General features: G+C 40.0%; 1 protein-coding gene and 1 pseudogene across 3 annotated transcripts in view; one reads left to right on the forward strand and one right to left on the reverse strand.

The window, feature by feature from the left end:
- Positions 1-12,500, reverse strand: part of astn1 (astrotactin 1) — a 423,229-nt gene that overhangs the window by 21,565 nt on the left and 389,164 nt on the right. For all 3 annotated transcript variants that reach the window (XM_067453477.1, XM_067453479.1, XM_067453478.1), the window contains one exon: positions 6,996-7,128. In XM_067453477.1, coding sequence (XP_067309578.1) covers positions 6,996-7,128 — 133 coding nt within the window. The remainder of the gene's footprint in view (positions 1-6,995; positions 7,129-12,500) is intronic.
- On the forward strand, positions 10,339-10,455 carry LOC137090435 (5S ribosomal RNA; annotated as a pseudogene).

A 12,500-nucleotide genomic window follows, 5' to 3' on the forward strand; every position in this document is an offset into this window, starting at 1 on the left:
GATTATTGATATAATAATCTGGGGGTGGGGGGTACATTATACACACCAGTGGCAGCCAATGTTGGGAGGTTTATTATAAAGCATTAAGTTTCAAGTGCAGTAAATGTTTTACAAATGAACTTTTTTTATGCGAGCATTTTTATGTCCTCGTTCCAATCAATGCATTTAATCGCCTGCATACCGCCGGTTCTTCTGAAACGGCCGTGATTCTGTCGGAATCCTATAAAACTTAAGCCCATTGGTGGAATAGCGATTAGTGCAACCGAAAACGCAACAGCCAGACATTTTGATGCTGGGAAACCGTTTAGATAATTTTTCGGAGTTGCTCACACGTTAGAACCACTAGGGAACAACACCACTTCCGTTGGAAAAATGCGCGCGCAACTCTTTGATCACGTGGGCTGTAAAAGGGTCTATAAAATAATTATAGAACAATCTTAGTAATGGGATGCCTATATTAAATGACAATCTTCCTAATTTTAGACTCTGCTGTCATTACTATAAAAACCTTGATTATTGATAATGACTATTTATATTTCACACACCTGCTTTGGTGACAGTAGTGAAAATAAAGTCTAAGAACCAGCGTTATTTATTTTTATTACACGGCTCTGTGAAATACTTGATTCTGATTGGTCAATTGCGCATTCCAGCGGTTCTACTTCTGTGCTTAACGCTGGCGCCATCTTGTGGCTTAAACAGCCATGGGTTACAATGGAAGACTTCAAGGCGGGTTTCCTTTATAACGTTTTAAATATGGATATTTTTCTGACACAAACGCATCGATTGGAATCAGAAGGCTCTATTAACCCATCGGAGTCGTGTGGAGCGCGTTATTTGACGGACAGCTGCATTTAATGGACTTCAGACACAACTACAGCTACTGCTGGGATTAACGTTAGCCTGGACTTTCTCAATATAACTCTGATTGTATTTGTCTGACAGAAGAATGTCATAAACACCTATAATGACTTGAGGGTGAGTAAATCAGAGGCTTGGTTTCATTTTTGGGTGAACTAACCCTTTCAGCATTCATTTACAACATTTAGCAGCAATAGATAAAGGCTTAAAGCAGGTTGGAACTGTTTTTCTTCGCGGAAGCTTTGCGTAAGAGCTAATAAAATATTTAATCTCAAGACAATATTTAGTGTCTAATAATGATTTATTTGAGACTAGTAGTCGTGTAATAAGCGGGATAATGTCCACCCAGCCGGTTGTTATCGCAGAATAAACCCCTTCAGAGTGACGCTCCGCTTCGCCTCGGGGTCCTGATCACTCTGGAGGGGTTTATTCTGCGATAACAACCGGCTGGGTGGACATTATCCCTTACTTATATGTTGAATTAGAATTTGTTTATATTTTTTATAATATTTCATTTTTGTCATTTTATACTGTAAAAAATTAATAATCACTCTTGTAATTTTCACAAAAAAATGCCATTAAAATATACCATGTGAAATATTGTTACCATATTTTTTTTAAAGTAAATAGCATAACATATTTAACAGTAAATTTCAGTTTTTGTTTATTACCAGTTAACAATTTTAGTGCTTCAACTTAAACTTGTATCAGTTTATTGCCTAGGCAACATTTCACATTTTCAGTTTCAGTTGTTTAGATTTGATCTCAGCTTTATTTCAATGAACAGAAATGTTTTAGTTTTTATTTAATTATAATAGCTCCTAAGACCCCAATCCACAAGATTTAGGTGGAAAAAATAAACCCAAATAGTAAATTCACTGATACTTTTGCTGATGTCATTTTTAATTAAAGAAATTATTAAAATAGAAAAATAAAAATGATGCAAAACAGAAGCATATTCACTAGCGGCCCCAGATTTTTGGACCCCACAGTGTTTTTCTGGAAACTTAAAACTCTGAAGTGAACCTGACAACAACACTGAACAGGTCCATAAATATTATAAAGCAAATCTGTGCTTTGAACAGCGGTCAAATATCAAAAACATTTGGAAAGAAGTATACTAAGGAGGATTTAATCCTCCCTCTGGGCTTAGCCTGCACGCGTTTGTGTGTGTGTGTGTGTGTGTGTGTGTGTGTGTGTGTGTGTGTGTGTGTGTGTGTGTGTGTGTGTGTGTGTAGGTGTGTTAACTGCCTACATATGTACAGGACATGAGGAGGACCGGTATCAGGGTGTTTAAATACAAGGGCCTACATGAAAGTTGCATGTGTAAAACTGTAAAGACAGATGTTTGCAGACTAGAGTAGGAATATATAACCCATTTTATTTCATTACCTCAAAATAATTTTTAAATATTTATTATATACTTATAGACAACAAATGCTGCATCACAAGCCTCTGATGAAAACCACCGTTGCGATTTATCATTATACATACACATAGATCAGGCATAACATTATGACATTATGAAGTGAGTAACACTGATGATCTCTTCATCACGGCTCCTGTTAGTGGGTGGGATATATTAGACAGCAAGTGAACATTTTGTCCTCAAAGGTGATGTGTTAGAAGCAGGAGAAATGGGCAAGCGTAAGGATTTGAGCGAGTTTGGCCAAATTGTGACGGCTAGACGACTGGGTCAGAGCATCTCCAAAACTGCAGCTCTTGTGGGCTGTTCCCGGTCTGCAGTGGTCAGTATCTATCAAAAGTGCTCCAAGGAAGGACCAGTGGAGAACCGGCCACAGGGTCATGGCGAACAAGGCTCATTGATGCAAGTGGGGAGTGAAGGCTGGCCCGTGTGGTCAGAATGCTGACCCCTGACCCCGTCGAAAGCACCAACAGTGGCACGTGAGCATCAGAACTGGACCACGGAGCAATGGAAGAAGGTGGCCTGGTCTGAGGAATCACGTGTTCTTCTACATCACGTGGATGGCCGGGTGTGTGTGTGTGGCGTACCTGGGGAACACATGGCCCCAGGATTGCACTATGGGAAGAAGGCGAGCCGGCGGAGGCAGTGTGATGCTTTGGCCAATGTTCTGCTGGGAAACCTTGGGTCCTCCATCCATGTGGATGTTACTTTGACACGCTCCACCTACCTAAGCATTGCTGAGACCATGTTCAGCCTTTGATGGAAACGGTATTCTGGTGGCTGTGGCTCTTCCAGCAGGATAATGCTCCTGACACAAAGCACAAATGCTTCAGGAATGGTTTGAGGCGTTGATTTGGCCTCCAGATTCCCCAGATCTCAATCCAATCGAGCATCTGTGGGATGAGCTGAACAAACAAGTCCGATCCATGGAGGCCCCACCTCGTAACTTACAGGACTAAAGGATCTGCTGCTAACATCTTGGTGACAGATACCACAGCACACCTTCAGGGGTCTAGTGGAGTCCATGCCTCAAAGAGTCAGGGGGGACCAACACAATATTAGGTCATAATGTTATAACTGATCTGTGTATCTACTCTCACAATATACTGCTAACGTCAAGTGTTTATTAATCCTTCTTGTGTGCAGTCCTGTTTAACACATCAGTCTTTTTTATTGATGTTTCTGCCATTACCGCACAGTGCACCCTTTGACGCATTAAGTATGAAATGTTTCCCAATGCTGTATCTAAAGCATGTAAAACTCGTCCAAATCGACTCGGGCCTACTGGGCGAGAAGACCATGTTCTTCCCCCGTGGCACAAACATGAACGTTCCTGAGAAAAGGATGTAATATGTCATAACTATCCAAGGGAGTCTAAATAGACGGGGGCCCACCACGCAATTATCACTTCCAAGGGAAGACGTCGGACTGATGTCAACCAGCTTTTATTCAAAAGCGATGATTGGGCCAATTATACTTTCCAAGAAGACTCCGTACCTGCTGCAAACACTGCCAAGCTATTTAGTGAAAAGCACACGCTAAACCAACTACTGATATTGGACAATTGACACAGGTCGGAAGTACTCCAGACATATTTTACACAAATCATTATCAGATTTTCGCAGCCTTAGTAGGATATAATTGCTTAGGCTCACGCAGATATTAAAATCCCTCATCTGACTGAAAACATGCAACTCAACATCAGTTCAAAGTCCAAGTTAATCCTCCAGCCAAAAGTGGGGCCAGCAGTGTGTTGTGTTTGTTGAAGCAGGTGCTCCATGCCGAAGAAACCTTAGATTGAGAAACACTGGGAACATAAGGCTGGAGATGATCTCTTTGATTTATATTGTTATTATTATTTTTATTATTATTATTTAAATTAATTTAAATTAATCAGTTGATGTAATGCACTTATTGTGTGCATACATGCTTTTACATTAAACTTATATTTTTAAAAAAATACATGCAAGGCAAGTTTATTTGCAGCCTGGTCTCGTTGGAAAAACGTAGCTGTGGCAACGTTTTTGCAAACCTCAAAATACGTACCAATAGGTACATATCGCGACAGTTTCAAAGTGAAATGTCCACTGGGTGGCGCTAAAAGCGTAGTTTTTTTTTTTCCGGAACAGATGTGTGTGAATCTTAGCCTAGAAATCTAGACGCACCCTAGCGGCAGCAAATTTAATTTGCCCGCAAGTGTCGTCTAGGAACTCTCAATACACGTCTGAGCTGTATTCCTCACAATCTGGACAGCCCAATCACATCGTGTATAGAGTCGGCGGGCGGGGCCATAATGACGACGGCCAAGTTGCGTTTGAGTGCTTCTAGTAAACACAGAAGCTGGCGAACGGCGGTCTTTCGAATCAGCTTTGACCGCGACTCTGGAAGACTTGAGTTAAGCTTTTCTCTGAGAAAAGAACAAAGAACGGCACTGAAGTCATTCTTAAAAAGGGAAGAAGTGGTCAGAGTTTTGCCGACCAGATACGGCGAATGTTTAATCAGTCAGCGAGCTCCCCTTCACCTTCGTTGCTCTGGTTGGTGTAGCGCTATCCTATCGCGTGCAGAGGGAGTTTGAAAGACAACCGTTTAACAGATGTGTGTGAATCTGGTTATGTTGGGTTTTTAAGGTACACACACACACTAAACCCTAAACCTATCCGATAGTGTTAACAAATGCAAATGTGACAAAAATAAGATTGCATCCATGTCATTTTAGCTTGTGTTTTGAACTCATCTTTGAGCTCTTTTATCATGACCTGTTTTTCACGGGATTCGTTCCCGAGCTTTCAGCATGGCAAGTTCAAATCTGTACCAGCTGAGCTATCGAGCTTAATAGGTCAGAAAATCCGAACATATGGAGCTGGTTAAGTGACGCAAACTCCAAAATGTATTCGTTTACAAATCATGGAGTATGGTAAAAAAAAAGAAAACGATATAATATGTTGTTTTACTGCCTCTGGTGTTCATTTCACTTTGAAACTGTCACGATATGTACCTATTGGTTGGTATTTTGTGGTTTGCAAAAACGTTGCCACAGCTACGTTTTGCCAATAAGAGCAGGTTGTTTATTCGTATAGCACATTTCATACCCAATGGCAATTCAAAGTGCTTTACATAGAACTTAATCAAAATAGTGGTAACAAATGCATGAGAAAAAGAATACCATGTGTACGAATTAAAAATTAAAAACAAGGAGAGTTAAAACAGTTGTAAAGATAATTAAATTAAATTAAATTAAATTAAATTAAATTAAATTAAATTAAATTAAATTAAATTAAATTAAATTAAATTAAATAATAATGAATTATTTCATGCAATAAATTATATCTGTATTAAATGTCTGTAATGGGAAACGAATATTCACTATTAACTACGACTTTTGCCTCAATAAACTCCTAATTTACTGTTTATTAATAGTTAGTAAGGTAGTTTTCGTAGTATTTAAGTTTAGGTATTGGGTCGGATTAAGGGATGTAGAATAAGGTCATGCAGAATAAGGCATTAATATGTGCTTTATAAGTGCTAATAAACAGACAATATCCTAGTAATATGCATGATCCAGAAGTTTCCAACTATTTGTAAATTGTGAGAAAATTGCTATTTTAACGAAGGACCGGGACGTGTCAGTATTGCGTTTGAGGGAGTCACCTGTCAATTGCGTCATATCTGCGCTACCCTCGGTTTCGGCTTTTATTTGGCCGAAGCGCTTTACTCTTAGCAGTGTGAACAAGTGAACGCACGGAGGAACGTCATAACATCATTTTAAACACACTTAAATGTATCTAATATGATAAACAGAGCTGCATTACCTCAAAATCATAACCGGAGGAGCGGATCAGTGCAGGCGGCCGGCGAATGTCTCCCGTCCTGTCATAATAAAAGTCCCGGTGTTCGTGAGCCGTGTGTTTGTTTAACAATCGCTCCAGCGGCCGTGCTCAGCTCCTCAACACTCGCTCCTGCTCTGCTTTACACTACAGTAACGTTAATAACCGCATCCATGAACGTGATTTCTGCCCGAGTCCTATTTTCCACCGGCTGTGAGGTGAAGACCACATGTCCCAAGATGCTGCGCTCACACTTGGCGTCATCAAACTACGCATTTGTTTTGAATAGGCGCCCTCCAGTGGACGGACAGTTGCATACTGCACCTTTAATTACTGAACCTTAAAAAAAAGTGTTACCATATATATATGAATGGGACTAATATAATATAATGTTGATACAATTAAGAAGAAATCTAATTAGATGAAACATTAGATGTGTTGAGAAAATTCTAGTGTTCATATCAACTCATCTCTGCTGAAATGCTGTTATTTAAAATCAAACTAAAGGTCACAGGTAGACTCGGTAAACCCAGCCTGATCTGCCGGCGATTTGATTTCGCAGCTCAGTCTGGAAAACTGTACATTAATTTCTGCTGCTTCTCTTACACTTTTGCAGGAACCAATCACAGACTGGCTTATCCGCCTGGCACGCTATTGGCGGGTTTAACACGATGACGGATCAAGAAGCAAAGGCTCATTGCCCATTGATCGCTCATGTGGTCTGATTGGTTGAAGGACTATCCAATTGTGTTCAGAGTCATTTGAACTATGCCCGTTGATCACGCCTCTTGTGCAGTAGAAAATACAGAGCAGACTCCCCAGACCAATGTTCAATCTTAAATTGAGCTTTGTCTGGTTATGGGTGTTTAAAGAGAGAAACTCACATGTATGTGGTGTCTGGCTCCAGGCAGCGTGTGATGAGAGAGATGGATGAGAGCGGGTCAGGGACGTCCCCGAGCATCACACATGGAGATTTGGCCCCGGACATGATGTCATCCACAAAACTCAACAGAGTCTCTGTGAAGAGGAGAACACTTTGTTTAGCACGCGCACACATGCACACACACACACGCACGCACACACACACGCACGGACGGACGCACGCACACACACGTTGTGTTTCCATGTTTTATGGGGACTTTCCATAGGCGTAATAGTTTTTATATGGTTTTTAATACCCACACACACACACACACACACACACATTTAGAAAATTGCCATCTTTGTGGGGTTAACGTAGGGTTAACCAGGCCAGACACACACACACACACACACACACACACACACACACACACACACACACACACACACACACACACACACACACACACACACACACACACACACACACACACACACACGTGAGATTTACACCAACAAGTTCAAGACCTAAAAACCCATTTTGAATTCCCATGCTGGTTTTAAAGGTGCACAATGTAAGATTTTTGCAGTAAAATATCCAAAAGCAACTAGGCCATTGTTATATATTTTTTTCACTTGAGTATAGGGGTGTAACGATATATCGCAATATATAAAAATGTGACGATATGTATCATTGATGGAAACGATATGATTCGTGATATAGAGGTGTTTTATCCAGGCTCAGCTTACTGTAGTCGGCCTGTTTATAAGGTATAATTCACCCAAACACACATTTACAAATGTACCACCAATGTAAACTCTGTCATCATGAACTCACCATCAGGTCGTTTTCGTTTCACTTCCGAACACGAATGAAGATATTCTTTATGAAGCCTGAGGGATTTCTGTCTATTTGAAGTCCATTATTCCTCTTAAACTTAAAGATCCAAACAAATGTCATAAAGACATCGTAAAAATAACTAATGGAGTGTCTAATCCGATCCAGTCTTCTGGAGACTCGAGCGATGGCTTATGATGAACAGATTTACTCATAATGTAGTAAACACGGACCGCCAGATGATCACAGAAACAACACGAGAGAGTAAAGGCAGAATTAAGTTCCTGGATGAGCTAAAGTTAAACATTTACAGTTTGAGACGAGCGGCCATGTTGACACGATTTCTTGCGATTAGAGCTGTGACGAATTGCATCCCCCATAGGTTTCTGAAGAGCGTCTGAAGTGTAGCCGTTGCCATCTTGGCAGTGCGTCCAGCTAATAGGTGGAGTGGGTGGAGCTAGCAGGTGGAGAGGGTGGAGCTGACAGGGGAGTGGGTGGAGCTAACATGTGGAGTGGGTGGAGCTAACTGGTGGAGTGGGTGGAGCTAACAGGTGGAGCTGGTGGAGGTAACCGACAGCAGACAAATGGCTATAGTAGTGACAGCAGTGGCAATCCACCTGTCACTCAAAGTAACCACGCCCTTAATTATGCAGAACTTTAAGGCTTAATATAATGTAAACGAATGAGTTATACAATAATCCACCCCCTCATAGTCGTCATGAAGAGCTAAATTAGCCGTATAGTCCAAAACCACAATTTGTCCCAGACTGTAAACATGTTTTCTCTGCTGTAAAGTTGGCCATTTTAACATGGGGCTCAATGAGATTCTGATGTCAGAATGTGTAAGCCAAAACTCACTTCATTTTGATATTTTTCCCCAGAAAACAAGAAAAAATATATTATGTAATTTTACTTAACTAGTAAATGCATCTTGATTTAAGAATATTTAGATATTTGGACTGAAAAACAAAACAAAAACGAAAACAAAATACATTTTTGCAGTGTAGCTATTATTGCAATACACACAAACAGTTATAATTTATAAAATAATGAATAGTATTCATTATTATTACAATATCATTACTAGTGGCAACACTAGTTTCAGGTGTTTCTAATAATAATAACTTTATTTTATTTTTATTTTTTGTAATCAAGCAGGATTAATGATATGTCATTAGGAGACGGCCACGCACACGCAGGGAAACAAACATCAGCCCATCTTCTCAGGAAAGCCTCCATGAACATGTTTTGCACGAGGATTTCCCTCACCCTGAAAACCCTGCCTCTGACCCAGAGCTATGAAAACAAATGTCTCCGCGCCAGAACCTCCCAGAGACGGAGACCCTGTGGTTTGGACAGTTCGAGCGGAGGAGATGTCAGTCAGCTGAAAACCCAAATAAAGAGCCATACAGAAGTTACCTGTGCTTTGCCTTTCTTGTTACAAAGTGGACGGAAGATTGTTTGCCCAGCTGGCCTGAGTGCGTCACAGGACATACGCACAGAGAAACCAGGATGGAGAACCTTTTAAAAGCGGGGTCTTCCTGGAGGCCTGCTCTTCAAAAGCACCAGGCTTCTGAGAACATGATGCCAGGATAAATGCGGAAGGTGTGTGTGTGTGTGTGTGTGTGTGTGTGTGTGTGTGTGTGTACTTGCTTATATTACATTGTGTAATATAATGTAATATAAACACACAATGAAATATAAACCTGAGATCAGAAGACAGCGACCCCGATAATGTAAATTGATTAATAAACATACTAAATTATTACGTTTTTTTTTTTTTTTAATGTAAAAATGCAGCATGTATCCTGTGATGGGTTTAAGGGCAAAGGCAGTGTGTGTGTGTGTGTGTGTGGGGGGGCATGTTTTTGTGACATATGAGGACACAAATGTGTATAATGACACAGTATTACAGGAGAGGGTGAAATATGAGGACATTACCCATGGCCCCACTTTTCAAAAGGCTTATAAATCACACAGGAGGAGTTTTTATGAGAAAGTAAAAATGCAGAATGTTTCCTGTGATGGGTAGGTTTAGGGTGTGTGTGTGTGTGTGTGTGTGTGTGTGTGTGTGTGTGTGTGTGTGTGTGTGTGTGTGTGTGTGTGTGTGTGTGTGTGTGTGTGTGTGTTTGTGTGTGTGTGTGTGTGTGTGTGTGTGTGTGTGTGTGTGTGTTTGTGTGTGTGTGTGTGTGTGTGTGTGTGTGTGTGTGTTTGTGTGTGTGATGGGTAGTTTTAGGGGCAGTGTAAGGGGATAGACAATACAGTTTGTACAGTATAAAAACCATTACACCTATGGCATGTCCCCATATGTCACAAAAACAAACGTGTGTGTGTGTGTGTGTGTGTGTGTGTGTGTGTGTGTGTGTGTGTGTGTGTGTGTGTGTGTGTGTGTGTGTGTGTGTGTGTGTGTGTGTGTGTGTGTGTGTGTGTGTGTGTGTGTGTGATGGTTAGGTTTAGGGGCAGGCCAATTTGGCATGTTTTGTGTATATGTGTGTGTGTGTGTGTGTGTGTATATATATATATGTATAACCAGCAGCCATATCACCCTGCAGCCCAAGACTGGTTTCCCACTGAAGCTAAGCAGGGCTGAGCCTGGCCAGTACCTGGATGGGAGACCAACTGGGAAAACCAGGTAGCTGCTGGTAGAGGTGTTAGTGAGGCCAGCAGGGGGTGCTCACCCTGTGGTCTGTGTGGGTCCTAACACCCCAGTATAGTGATGGGGACACTATACTGACAAAGAGCACCGTCCTTCGGATGAGACGTTAAACCGAGGTCCTGACTCTCTGTGGTCGTTAAAAATCCCAGGATGTCATTCGATAAAGAGTAGGGGTGTAACCCCGGCATCCTGGCCAAATTTGCCCACTGGCCTCTGTCCATCATGGCCTCCTAATCTTCCCCCTATCCTGATTGGCTTCATCACTGTCTCCTCTCCACCAATCAGCTGGTGTGTGGTGAGCGTTCTGGCGCAATATGGCTGCCGTCGCATCATCCAAGTGGATGCTGCACATTGGTGGTGGTTGAGGAGATTCCCCCCTTCCATGTAAAGCGCTTTGAGTGCCTAGAAAAGCGCTATATAAATGTAATGGATTATTATTATTATTATGTATATATATATATATATATATATATATATATATATATATATATATATATATATATATATATATATATATATATATATATATATATATATATATATATATATATGTATATATATATATATATATATATATATATATATATTTATGTAAAACACTTATTTTACATTCTAATAATATTTCACAATATTACAGTTTTTTTTTGTCTTTTTAATAACAAATGCAGCCTTGGTGAGCATAATAGACTTCTTTAAAAACATTTTTAAAAATCGTATCGTTCTCAAACTTTTGACTAGTCTATATTCGAAGAATGCCTCTCAAAAGATATGCTTATGAATTATGCTTTTGATTTTAAACACACTTATGCTATGATTAAGGACTTTGACCCTTCTATAAATTATTATAAAGACATCATTTTCTTTGAAAAGGGTGGTCAATCTTATGCATACAAAGAATTGCATTATGGTGATGTCGGTATAAGTATCCTTTTCTAGTTTCTGCTTTTGGGAAACAGACCTTAATACTAAGATCACTCGTATGATCGTTTTTACAATCAACGTAGGCTTACGATGCTTTTGGGAAACAGACCTTAATACTAAGATCACTCGTAGGATCGTTTTTACGATCAACGTAGGCTTACGATGCTTTTGGGAAACGCAGCCCTGATCTGTTCTGGTGCAGTTGCTCTGGCAACGTTGATCGGTCCATCTGCATTTTCCGGATCGGATTTGGGCTTGGCAGTGCCTATATACGTGTAAATAGCAACTAGATTATATTTACACTCAGGGGAAATAGCATATTTTCTTCGCAGTAATTGCTATTTACACTAAGTGCAATTAGTGATATATTCTATTTACGAAGTGAAATATTTATATATTATCTTTACATGTAAAATTAGCAGTTCTTTGCAATGTGTAAATAGAAATTGAATGCTATTGGTAGTTTATTTTGACATGTTGTTGTACATTAAGAGGATGCAATAATAACAGAGTGTAAATGATTATATTTATTCAAATTATTAAATGGATGTTGACTTAATGGGGCAATACAAGCCTTCCCTATACCGACCTAATACATGCTTTTATTATTATTAAACATTTCATTAGGCACTTTATTTCCATTTTTAGAACATTTTCTTCATTTTTATTGAAAGTAATTGCCTTTCCGATGTGATGTGTGATGGGAAAAGAGAGACGAGTGAGCTTGGCAAAAGGCGAATTCGAACCCATGTCGATCGCATCAAAACCAAGATCTTTAAGCCTTACGCTTTACTGACTACACCACTGAAGACAATTAAATGTGTTATGCCCTTAATTTATGTTTTTTCTTGTTTTTTCCAAGCAGTAATTGTTAGACAGAGCTAGTGTGAATAGCACTTGCCAACAAGGAATGCTATACAAATTGAGAATGCATCAATATTATCATTTGTCTATATTGCGTTAGGGGCTGATGTTCCAAATATGGTGACTTTCCACCCCATGCTTAAGGTGTTCGGGCCAATTACAAGGCACTGGATCGCTGGCCAATCACAGCACACATCTTTTTCAGAACGATGAGTTGTAAAATGTACACATTTCAGAAAGGCGGGTCAT

Source organism: Pseudorasbora parva, chromosome 9 (assembly GCF_024679245.1).
Source record: "Pseudorasbora parva isolate DD20220531a chromosome 9, ASM2467924v1, whole genome shotgun sequence".
Lineage (NCBI taxonomy): Eukaryota > Metazoa > Chordata > Actinopteri > Cypriniformes > Gobionidae > Pseudorasbora > Pseudorasbora parva.